Genomic DNA, 13,661 nt, shown 5'->3' with positions numbered 1-13,661 from the left:
CTCATGCAGTAAGCGTTGATAAGGGAATTATCGCCATTTTATAGCCAAAATTGGATTTGAGATTCAGTAAGCGCCGATAAGTGCTTGATATCGCCAGGTTTCTGAGCCGATTATTTTGTTATGGCCAGTCGGCTGCCGATAAGCCTGTTTTCGCCACTGATCGCCACTTTTTTAAATCGGCTGGATTCAACAAAAAAAAACAGCTTATCGGGCCTGATCGGCACTACGAAATTGAGATGTTATGGCCAATTTCTCCCGCCAACTAAAGTTGGCAGTTTGGAGGGGAGAACGATCGCTAAGGCTGCCGGAATGGCACTTAGAAAAAAAAAACTTCTGTACATCAATGGAGTGGGGACGTATAACAGTATAGTACTGTTTACGTTTCATTGCTCACAATACAAACGTCATTTGCATTACAGTGTGGGGGCATTCCCTGCATTGTGTCACAGCTGACGTGTATTATTTGCATAACATTATACTTTTACATGTTTGCAGCATTTGCGGGTCACATTACTCATCATGTGATGATGTGCCAAGGGAAAATACTATACTCAACTCTTAAAGGAGAACCTCACATCATATCACACATTTTAATGAACTGAGCAACAATTATTTACATGATGTTACACATGACACACATGTCACACATACAACGTATATTCATGTTCCTTTACATTACACAATGCTTGTAATGTGACACGCATCTTTAAACGTTCATGTACATCTAAATTCTCATGTTTACATCTAGTTTTGGGTCCTCCCTATTTTCATGACGTCACTTATTGGACGCTCAATCACATTGCATGTTTACATTGTAACCGTAGCATTACAAGCACTTCAACCTAACTTATACACACATGTACAGTAATTCAGCATTGGGACACCTTGTTAACTCATTCTATACCAACTATCCTCCTTACAGAAATGCATGCATATGCACACGACTATTCATTGTTGTCAACATGTCACAATAACATGCCTAATTACACATGTTACACAAAACTTTTCCCACGTCAATCTCAGCCTTTTTGCCTAATTACATGACTGACTGTTGCGTTCACAAGTGTTACATGCATTGCACATTCAACTATTTATTTGCAAGCAATGTTTCTACAAAGGTTCACGTCACATCATTGCCAAATATCATCATTCCCTGCAGAATACACACAACAAATACTTATAACAAGAACTGCACACAGCTTGCCACAGAAGTACTTTATTATGTTAATGTAACACCTTGCATTTTACTATGTCACCTGACATCATCACATACCTATTTAAAGGACGCCCATTACCTGCTCATTCACAGCTACTCATTTCAAAATGTTGAGATTGTTTAGGAGACGGAGGAACATTCTTTTCTATGACATGCTTGATGATGAAGAGAATCGTATAGGGCAAGGGAGGGACACACCGAGGGACAGTGACAGGGACAGTCACGCGGATACGACAGGGACAGGGAGAGGGACAGGCCGAGGGACAGGTAGAGGGACAGGAGATCAGAGGAGAAGACAGAGGAGACAAGTTGTGCCTCGTCCGCGTCTGTACAGGGAGAGAACCCTGTTAGATGGGATGAGTGAGGAGGAGATTGTAAGTCGCTATCGTTTGAGTTCAGCAGCAATCTTAGCTCTTTATCAGGAGTAAGGGGAGATTTAGATTTTTTCACAGCCAGAGGTCGTGCAGTCCCTGGGCTTGTTAAAATGCTGTGCTCATTACATTATCTTGCTTCCGCGTCATACCAGACAACTGTGGGCATAGTGGGCGGGGTCTCGCAATCTACATTCTCGCGGGCCTTGACCCAGTTTCTCTATGCACTCAATAGACGCGCTAGGAATTATATTCATTTTCCTACAGAGGCGACAGAGTGGCTGGAAGTCAGGACTGGCTTTTATAATATAGCAGGGATACCATGTGTGCTGGGTGCAATCGATTGCACACATGTTGCTTTGATTGCACCTAGTCAGAGTGAGCATGTGTACCGCAATCGTAAGCACTACCATTCACTCAATGTACAGGTGGTATGTGATGCGACGATGAGGATAATGCATGTGGTACCCAAATTCCCTGGTTCCAGTCACGATTCCTCCATCCTGAGGAACTCTTCAGTCTTCCATGCGTTCGAAGAGGGACATTTTGAACATGGTTGGCTGCTGGGTGAGTACACATTTACATGTTATAACACAAAACACATTTTTATTTAGGAATGTTGGCATTGTACAATTTGATCACTAATGTCAGCTTATGTGTGCTCCATTCATTATAGGTGACTCAGGATACGGAATTAGGCCGTGGCTCTTGACTCCGGTGCTAAACCCTCAAACTGAAGCAGAGGACAGGTACAATGCAGCCCATATATCTACGCGATCTGTTATAGAGAGGACATTTGGCCTACTCAAGACCAGATTTAGGTGTCTGGACAGAACTGGTGGGGCTCTTCTATACAAGCCTCAAAAAGTGTCTGATATTATCCTTGCCTGTTGCATTTTGCACAATGTTGCACTCAGGCACAATGTACAATCAGACCTAGCTGAGCCTTTGGTAGACGAGCATCCCACCCATGTAGCTGCTGAAAATGAACAAACAGCCAGTGGTGGCCAGACACGCCAGAATCTCATCAATTCATTTTTTTCTTGTAAGTAAAAACATATATGTTCCAAGTTATACTTTTATACTTACATTATGTTATCTTAACAATAATGTTTTTTTATATACCCTTCTGGTAGGACACAGATGAATATGGGTTGCACACCTTTCTTCTCTCTGCTGTGTGCACAAAGGGATGTGGCACCGGTATGTTATTGTTGCACAGGTTATATAATCCCTCTTCAATTGTACTTTAGTTGTGTGTATGTGAATACAACTGGGGTAACAAATCACTAATATTTTAGCATTGTATTGTTCCTTATGCTAACACAATACACATATTATGCCCATACTCATTCATGCTTCTAGTATGCTTACATACAATGTTATTGGTGCAGTGTAACATGTACATCCATATGATGTGTACACCAGGCTGATTTACATTTTGAATGTCATTAAATATACATGGTGTTGCACATTCAACACCAAATACACACTTTGCTGTGTTGTTTACGGTACTGAAGATGGCATGTCAATGTTTGCAATTTATATATTGTTCCTTTGCATTATAGGTATATCTCCAGTATGACTGATCATGGTATGTATATTTGCTGACATCTCTCATAAGATGTGCCTACATCAATCTTCCTATAATTATTTGAAGTAAAAACCCTACATATTGGATTTAACACAAATGTAACATACATGTACTTTCTGTATCATGTATATGCATTTAGCTACTCTTGAGCTTTCATGTGCATTGTATTAGAAAATGATTACTCACATTTCATCACATTTTATGTATGTTTCCTTATAAATTCCATTAATGTAATATAGAGGTGTTTGGAGAAAAGGGGATAACTGTACTTATGTGTTTACTTACGGGAGATCATTCATCACGGATGAAATTGACTGATCATACTGTAACACTCCATGCATGAATGCCTGTAATCACAACAATGCGTACTACATCTTAGATTTAGCAATGTAGGTGTTTTTTAATGCTAGGAATTAATAGTCAACATTAATTTACATTTGTGACATGTGTATGTATAAGTCACACGTGTGTGGATGTGTCCTACATGTACCAAGTGTAAAACTGTTAACAGAAAACACAATTTTGTTCCAAATGTTACTGTCATTTAGCATTTCTAATTTACCAATATGACAATGTTGGTAATATTTTCGCAATATAAATCACGTCACTTCATCATTATCATGATGATAATTATCAAGTATTCTCACAATTGTAACGTCAATCACGTGCACATTAGCATAGACACACTTTGTAAGACAACTGTTTGTGTCTGTATCAATTTGTGTAGGATCCATGTATAACACCGACAAATGATAACACCAGCTTTATTATGGTAGCTTATATCATCATATTGACTATACTATGTATTTTTAGAACGTTTAATAAACACAGTAAACTATAGTTAGTTAGGTTAATGAAATATACACAGAAACGTACTTCATTACATGATGTTGATGTCATAATCAGAACATCATGCATTGTAGGGGACCACAACATCTGGCCAATAACATTATTTGCTACAGTCCCAAACCATTTTATCAACATACCCATGTAACAAGAGATTTTTAACAAGAAATGGCTAGTTGGTTGTAAGTGTCCTTTACATTGGGAGAAGGAGTGGCTCAGTGAGTAAAGACACACACTGGCACTGAGATTTTGAAGCAGGGGAGTCTGGTTCAATTCCCGGTGTCGGCTCCTTGTGACCTTGGGCAAGTCACTTTATCTCCCTGTGCCTCAGGCGGCAAAAAATAAATTGTAAGTTCCACGGGCCAGGGACCTCAGCCTGAAAAATGTGTCTGTAAAGCGCTGTGTACAACTAGCAGCGCTATACATGAACATGCTCATATTATTATTATTATTATTATTATTATTGTTACATAGTTTGGACAGTCATACGTTCCATTACACAATAGAATTCAACAAATGTGTTAGCAGAGTGGGAATGGTTGTTATATATAAAACACACCATGCCATAAAATGATAGTAGTCATTAAAGAACACTCAATAAAAAATCATGAGGCACTATTTTGCAACATCATTATGTTAATTAAGTGCTTATGCAATATAGGCATAAGGGTATCACATTTTTAATTGTTTGTTAATAAGCGCTGCAAGCAATATAAAATTAGTTCCATATGTAGTATAGTAGTCGGTGGCTCCTCCTCACAATCATCTCATATAAAGGTAGACTCTTCTGAAATCATACACTGATCCGATTGTATCTTCCCCGACATCTCTGAAATACAGCAAACACATGATGGTCAAATATGGCACCTTACTATATATGTATCCGTGACAACGCATTATACAGCTCTATATGATTGTGTACACACGTCACTCACTTATATGTTAGAAGTACAAGTGTACATCAGTATGTAATGTTTCTTTAAATTTGTAGCAGGCATAACTATGTATATGATGTGAACGTTGCCTGTATACTGAAAAATGTGCGCGCACATTTTAGTGTGCGCACGCACTTCACGCTTGGCTGCACTAACTGTTAGCGCATGCGCAAAACAAAGCGTACGTTGTGCGTTCAATACATCTTGAAAATACCATTAAACATAAAATCTTTATTTCAAATACAATGAATACGAAACTACATTCGTTCTAAACGAGTACATCTGTATTCTTTTTAAACAGACGTGTTTGGACAGAAAGGACGGCCGATAACACAATGCGCAAATGCAATACGTGTGACGTCATGTTAAACCAGCGTGAAACGCACGCTAACACTCCTCCCACTCAATTAACATTCGGCTAACGCCCAGTTGACGCCTACAAACACTGAGCCGCACACATGACACACTGCAGTTACCGTTACTATAACAAAACATGACAGCCAATAGGCTTTGAGGCGCGCACGTCGCTTGGGGGCGGGACTTACATCCGTAATCCTTTTTAAGGACGCCTTGGGCCATGACAAGGGTCCCACGTCATACGTGGTGGACCCGCTTTTAAATGTTGCATGATAACAAAACAGGTATGTGTTAGAGTTATGTTAAAATGTTGCTAATATGGTTAAAGGGATAGGAAAGTACGTATATTTATTCCGTCAGCAATGTGTACTACTCTTTCAGGTTATACTATATTGTATTCGGCAACAATTTCTTTGTGATCGCTATATGTTATGCAGTCTGCAATGTTACGCTGTATCCACGCATTGAAAGTGAAAATGGTGGTTAAAAAAAAAAAAAACATTTAAACGCACAGTCAACGCATAACGGTTGTTATATTTACCATTCTTCTAGAATTAACTCATCGTCTGGCTGCAACTGGTCGCTCCAGAAATGCAAGGCATTTTCATCCACGCTTGACCCACCCGCTGAATCCAGTATGACACACATCTCCTCCATGAAGCGCTCATAGGAATCGCCACTGCTTTCTTCAAACAATTGGTCGGGAGGTAGGTTCATTTCTTCGGGTTCCCATTCCAATGCATTTTCAGCTGAAAGGCTTGGTACATAATCATAGTACTTTTGTTCTTGTACAATGTGGGTTTCAGGAATGGAGGGTGCAGATATTGCAGCAGGTATCGATTCACACGGAACAGTAGTAGCGGATCCATTGCTATTGGCATTAGGAATAAATATGCCTTTCACAACAATATATGTGCCCTCTTTCAGGGTAAAATGCTTTTCCTTTGCAATCTTCCAGAAACCATAGGTGTGTTCTAGCTTATCCTGCACACGTTCAAAAAAGTCATTAGTTGATAAAGTGAATCTTATTGATGAATTAAAATTCCGCGCATGCCTACGGTCTTGGTAATAAGGATATTTTGCTCGAATCAAATCATAGATTTGGCGTGTGCTCGCTTTGTGTCCGCGACTGTTCAAAATTGCTTCTGAAACCATGTACTTATAACCTAAGAGTGGATTCATATTGTTAACGAATTCATCAGCCATGTCAGAGTAGCACAAAAGATGTGTGCAGTTCTGTGTTCTTTGCTCATCAAAATGATTCTGCTCAATGGCTAACAAATTCCTGTGTTTCGTTTTCAAGGTCAACAAAAGTAACTACTTTTACTCCTTATTTCAAACGCCAATTGGATGTGTCCTTTTAATTGGTTTAACTTTTGTGGTTAGTGATAGGCGAATGTGGGAAAAACATGTATCATTTTTTTATCTCGTTTGTGAAAACATTCCTACACTTTTATTTCAGTAACATTGAGTTTTCTTGAAAAATAACAAAGAGCACTGTGTGAAAATAGTGCTTAGACAGCCATATCAGTAAATACACACACCTGCAAAATGAAATGTTTTTTTCCCACATACATTTCTGTGTGTATTTGAAAGTCTGGTTAACTACCTGTCTGCATGAATTTAAATACGTGTGTATCTATATATATATATATATATATATATATATATATATATATATATATAAATATATCTCTCTCATAAATATATATATATATATAAAGTGTATATTGTACTATATGTATAGTGTGTGTGTGTGTGTGTGTGTGTGTGTGTGTGTGTGTGTGTGTGTGTGTATATATATATATATATATAGTTATTTTTTTTATATTGCAGGAGTACACACAACATATTGATGGCAGTAAGTAGGCCTTGTATGAAACCTATTTAAATGGTGATAAACATGAGTGAATTAAGTAATAAACATTTGTTTGCACCCAATAATGTTAGAGGCTCACACTTAGTATAGTTGTCAAACATTAGGCCTGTATTATTAAAATAGTGTGTTTTCACAAGGAAGCATGAAGTGTATGTTTTTTGTAAATACATCTATACCAGTTTAGATAGTACTATATATACACACACACACACACACACACACACACACACAGTGTGTGTCTGTGTGTGTCTGTGTGTGTGTGTGTGTGTGTGTGTGTGTGTGCATATATCAATACATACTACATATATATTAGTATCAATTCAGAGATGTTCTTGAAACAAGAACACATAAATGATTAAAGGACAACATTACAATGGCCACCAAAGGTAAGTAATATTTAACACAAAATCCTGCTGTACACGTACAAGAAAGATGTTTGCAGTTAAATAGGTGCTTTTATAATTGCATGAAAATAATATGCACATGCAATGATTACATCAATTAACACACCCAAATGCAATGTTTTGCTGCAAAGTCAATGGCAGCTTCTCTAAACTTAGCAACTGGCTCCTGGTGGACCATTACTGAACAGACGATTAATACATCAATATTTATAACACTATTCATTAATTAGGAGTGTTAACATTTCCAAAACTTCACGTGTACAAGAACATACTTGAAAGTTTGGAAACACAGTCTTCAGCATACATACAATAGTAATTAGATAATCTGAAGTCAACAAAACAAGGCCAAAGACATATTTTGTGAATTATAAAAAAAAATTTTTTTCCTTTTGCGAGCGAGTAACAGGCCTGCTTGTTGTCTCTTGAATTTTCCTTTTTTTTTTGCCACCAACTTTAGCCACAACAGAGCCACTTTGAGTGGCCTCTGGCACTTCACGGGCAGGGCTTGTGGCCAGTGACTCACCTACAGGGCTTTTGGGCAGTGACTCACCTACAGGGCTTTTGGGCAGTGACTCACCTACAGGGCTTGTGGCCAGTGACTCACCTACAGGGCTTTTGGGCAGTGACTCACCTACAGGGCTTGTGGCCAGTGATTCACCTACAGGGCTTTTGGGCAGCGATTCACCTACAGGGCTTTTGGGCAGTGACTCACCTACAGGGCTTTTGGGTAGTGACTGTTCACGGACAGGGCTTGTGCCCACTGACACATGTGAGCAAGTTGGTAGACACTGCACAAGTGATGGTTGGTCTGTTTCATGTGTGTCTTTTGTTGTTTTTGACCAAAAACTGGTCAGTAGTAACTGCTTGTGTTTTCTTTTTGTGGCCTCCTTTGTAGGTGTCAGCTGCTGAATTTGTACAGATGGCAGCGGTAGGATGTCGTCAGGAACCTGCACAGCAATGTCTGCTACTTGACCGGTAACATTTGGGCCTGGTGAATGAATATCAGAAGCATGTGGTGAAAACTGACCTGCATGAACAGATCCTGCCTGTGAGGTGTTGAATTGTGGTACATTAGTCATTCTCCAGTAATTAGCTTGTGTTTGCTGAACAACTAATGCTTCGAATGAGGTGTTGATTTTTTGCAACTGTTTAGGCACTTCAATGAAGACTCTGTGGAGATGTGCCAATTGTGAAACTGTTTCTTCCTGCAGTGCAATCATCCTTTCCAGCACTGTCATCAGGTCAGAATGGCGACGATTTTCTGCTTCCACAATTTTTCCCTCAGAAGCTACAATTGCATCATATGTGGTATTTGCTGGACGATTTGGCGGTAAAACAGTTTCAATTGGAACCTCTTCATGGTCACTTGCTTGTATTTGTGTGTCTATGGCGGCGGCGGCATCATCATCATCATCATCATCATCATAATCCTCTTCATCATGTTCTACAAATAAATGTACACATTATTAAATGGCATGTTAATCTCTGCTGTGTTACTATGTAATTCTACTGTGTCATAAGTAACAACTAACATGTTTCCATACGTTTTATAACCTCACATTAAAAACTATCTTGACTTAAGAATAATGTTTGGACTCAGTATGAAATATGAGTGAATGAAAACTTGCTGTAAACTCACAACTCCTACATGATAGTTAACATCACTAACACAATACAAGTTGCCTTACACTTCATTTTCACTGACACTAAGTAATCCTATTTAAAGAAGATGTGCAAAACAAATAATGAACATGACAACATAACATATAGAAGAGCACATATTATATGGCCACCAACTGATACACTCACCTTCTAGGTGTGTTGAGCTGGCTGACCCAGGTGAAGACACTTGTTCAGTCTCAGGTGACACATGTCCTTCAGGGGCAACTATATATAACAATAACATAAGTTTTACATTTACATGTGTAAATATTGAACAAACAGTTATTGTATGTTCTGTATTTATGAGTACCTAACAGCATCATTTCCTTAACCCAAAATGTGTGTGTGAAAGTGAACATAAATAGTTGTAATAACAATGTACATGCCTGTGTACTTAGAACTTTTGAGTTCCCTAACATAAAACATACTATGTTCCTGCAGTAATGCGTGAGGATAAATAGATAAAATTTGTACATAAAAATCATATGTTGTGTAGTGATATCAGTATCATAATGTACATAACTATCATGAGATGACCATTCACAATGGTTATCATGAAGGTGGTCATATTGCAAAAAGTGTTGTTTTTGGTAGAGGATATGTGTGGTACATTAATATAAGATGTGGCACACATGAATGTGGCTGTGACTAAACAAGACAACACATGCAGTGTGTGATAATGTGTTGTTGATAGTAGTTCAACTATAGATATGAGTGAACTAATGTGTGACGTACGCTTTGATAAGTAATGAGTTGTTGGGGCATTTAGTAGCTAAAGTGAAGCTTTCAAATGAGTGTGATTAACTTCAGTTGTGCTAGTCAGGTTGTAAGAACGGTATTCACTTCCCCAAAAAGCCTAATCAGCCACACCTTTCAATTACTTGAAACAGGTGAAAATGGTGTGAACTAAGTTTACCCTAAAATGAGGCTGTAATTAGTGTGTGTGCTGAACCCCACCCCCTCTGTTGAAGTGTATGCTGTGATGAGATATTAATTGCAGCTGCTTTAACACAATGGTAGATGGGCTAAATAGTCGTGTGCAGTTTTTAAGTTATGAAAACAATGACATAACATATGATACGTGTGCCTCATTATGCTGTCTGTATATGACTTAAAGCAAAAATGGACCTTTTCATAAACAACTATAGATGTGTTAGTGCAAGTGATGTTTGTAGGCCGTTGCATGCAATATATTTGATGCATGCTTAAAATAGGCAGTAATGTCATGTTTGTCGGAGTAAAATAAATAAAATACACAATAATATTATACATATTTATGTTCTGTACCTGTAGCTAGTAATAATTTCTCATTAACATGTGTTACACATGTGTACTACCCTGTTGTTCCCCATCTTCGCCCACCATCAATTGCTTCCACTGCAGCAATGCATTTTGGGAATTCACATGTAAATGAGCACACAATGGCACGTGCTATATTAGTTACTGCTTTTAGTAGGACTACAACATATATGTCTATTTTGAGATATATATATATACAGAATCAGACATATACATATATAGATGCAGGTATGCTTATATTGTGAAGACAGTATAAAAAGCAGTGTAAATATGCAAAATAACTGTAAGCAACGACACGCCTAGTACATTAATATTTCTCACCTGGTGGAAATTGTGAGGGATAAATTCCTATATCACGGTCACCAGGTAAACCTTCCACGACGACGGGAAGTAATTTTGCCCGAAGCAGCTCCTCCAATGGACTTAATATGAGACGTTGTGGTGTCGGCCCACCTCCAGTGCCAGTAGCATGCACGCGTTGGTGTTGTATTTTCTTTTTCAATTTGGACCTAATATCATCAAATCTCTTGTGACAATTCCGCTTGTCCCTCACATGATTCCCACACGCATTGACACCAATGACTATTGTGTCCCACATTTCTTTTCTGCTTGCTGAACTTGTCCGCCCTTGAAAAACATATAAAATATATGAGGTAAATTAATAATAATAGAAGCACCAGTTTCCTACACTGCTAGCTGTTCCAAGAGATAGCAAACATGCTGTTTTATGTGTAATATGTGAAGCACATGAGCATTCACTACTAAACCTATACATGTAAGCAAGGTTGCATTCATATTGTATGCAGTTATGGCAAATTGACCGCCTGTGTTTAGTTGTCCTTGTAAGGCATGATAAAAAGCTGTGTTTCCAGACTAATTAACATAGAAAGATATTCTGAACCCATATTTGCATATGAACAAAACTCAGATGACCTAGGATCACATGTATTTGAATAATAAATGTAAAGGTACACTTACCTAGTAAATGTCCATATATACTGTCATAGTGCTCCAGAATGCCAGTGACAAGAGCTGTATTTTCCTGGTCATTGAAGCGAGGATTACGTGGCTTCTCCACACGTTTCTTCCGAGCAGGTTTAGGGTCAGAGCTTGGCTGGTGCTGACTGGACTCTCCTTCTTCCAATGGAAGAGACTCCAAAAGCTGCCCACCAGCAAGCACGCCACCACCATCCACCCCATCAGCAACTGCGCCACCAGCAGCACTCACAGCACCAGCACTCCCACTCCTAGCACCAGCACTCCCACTCCTAGCACCAGCACTCCCACTCCCAGCAACAGCACTCCCACTCCCAGCAACAACACTCCCACTCACAGCAACAGCACTCCCACTCACAGCAACAGCACTCCCACTCCCAGCAACAGCACTCCCAGCAACAACACTCCCACTCCCAGCAACAGCACTCCCACTCCCAGCAACACCACTCGGTGCACCAGCAACATCACTCCCCTGAACAGTACGTTCACTCCGACGCATACTCGCACGAGTAGCACTCCCACTCCCACCAGCATCACTCTTCCCACGCTTTGCGGGCATACTTCCAGCACTCACAAAAAACAGACAATAAATGTACAGCCAATCACACGAAACACTTCCACATATAAAACAAGACAAAGATGTAAACAAAACAACAATGGACAAAGCTCACCCAATACACAACAAGTCTCTCCGTCAATATGCAAATGTTCAATCAGCCAGCTCTGTGCGTCTCTCTCTCTCTCACTCCCAACAACACAGAGAATGAATAGCAGTACACGTTGCCTTTAAATATGGCGCGCAATCCAATACATGCTTGTTTCGCCTGATTCAGCAAGATTTGTGATTGGGCAACCTATCAGCACCCCGCCACGCACGCCGATACACCTGTGTGTGATCGGCTAATCATCGTGAGAGTGGGCGGATTTGTTTTCGGGTTGATTTTGAATGTATTCGGCACTTACTGCATACGGAGAGGAAAAATCGCCATTAACATGACTAATCGGTAAGCTTGCCGATTTCACTTAATCGACGCTTACTGCATGAGGCCCATTGATCTGTAGACGCACTCTCCAATGTTGTCTTACAATTTTTTTCATACTAAAGGATTCTCTGTTATTAATGGGGCAACATTTTTCCATTTTCTTTTTCGCTTACAATTTGTATTAAAAATGGTTGATACTGAAACTTCTTCCACATTGTACAGTATTCTCTATCCAAAAATAGTTTTACACGGCTTAATGCTTGTTCATTATAGGTGGCTTCTACTGTGCAATTACGTCTTAGGGGCCTATGCAGTAAGCGTTCATAAGCCCCTTATCGAGCACTTGTCGCCCAAAATGCCTACTTCTATTCAGTAAGCCTCGATAAGTGGGCGATAAAGGCCTGAATCGGCCCCAAAAAAATGTTGTTCAAAAATAAATCGCAGAGTGAGCGGCGATTAGTCACTTATCGCCATTTTCCGGAATGTTCATAAACTCGTGCAATTCTAGTAGCCGCGAGTAGGTTATCGACGCCTATCGCGGCTCTAGAATGGCGATTTTCTCCCCAAATCCAAACGCCAGAAAAAGTTGGCGGGAGGGCGGGGAGAAGCATCGATAAGTCGTGAGATGGGACATGGAAAAAAAAATAATTTTCCTGCATCGGAGTGATGCCGGGGTTCTCGGAGCTAATATCCATTAATATCACCACCGGACACCCACGGCATGAATCCCATGCAGGAAAAATGCATTTACAGGCAACTGCATTACCTTAGCGGCTAACCACTAAGGCAATGAAGGGGTTAACCACCAGTGCCATGCTTATTGTTGTTAGCTGGGGGTGTGGGTGAAGGTGGTATTTGGCCCTTGGTGGGTGTTTAGGCCTTGCGGGCGGGTTTGAGAATTTAGATAACCCCTTCATTACCATAGCGGTTAATACCCCTAAGGTAATGAAGGAGTTAACCCCTCCCGCTACCCAACCGCAAGGCACCCATCCTTGGGGCTAATACCACCTTCACCCACCCACGCTACCCACAATAAACACTAACACACACAACAGCCCCACTACCCACCTCCTATGCCCCCAATAAACATTATCTAATACACAACCCACCCCTGTGCCC

At 39.8% G+C, this 13,661-nt stretch overlaps 1 protein-coding gene across 1 annotated transcript in view; it reads right to left on the bottom strand.

Annotated features, from left to right (window-relative positions):
- The window catches only part of LOC142498160 (uncharacterized), a 30,919-nt gene extending 17,903 nt beyond the window's left edge, over positions 1-13,016 (bottom strand). Inside the window, exons 1-3 of the mRNA XM_075606668.1 lie at positions 13,007-13,016; positions 9,412-9,489; positions 8,238-9,046 (exon numbers count right to left, since the gene is read on the bottom strand). Coding sequence (XP_075462783.1) covers positions 8,238-9,046; positions 9,412-9,489; positions 13,007-13,016 — 897 coding nt within the window. The remainder of the gene's footprint in view (positions 1-8,237; positions 9,047-9,411; positions 9,490-13,006) is intronic.
- Between the last annotated feature and the right edge of the window lie 645 nt (positions 13,017-13,661).

Source organism: Ascaphus truei, chromosome 6, assembly GCF_040206685.1.
Source record: "Ascaphus truei isolate aAscTru1 chromosome 6, aAscTru1.hap1, whole genome shotgun sequence".
Classification (NCBI taxonomy): Eukaryota; Metazoa; Chordata; class Amphibia; order Anura; family Ascaphidae; genus Ascaphus; species Ascaphus truei.
This window is presented reverse-complemented; position numbering and strand designations above follow the sequence as displayed.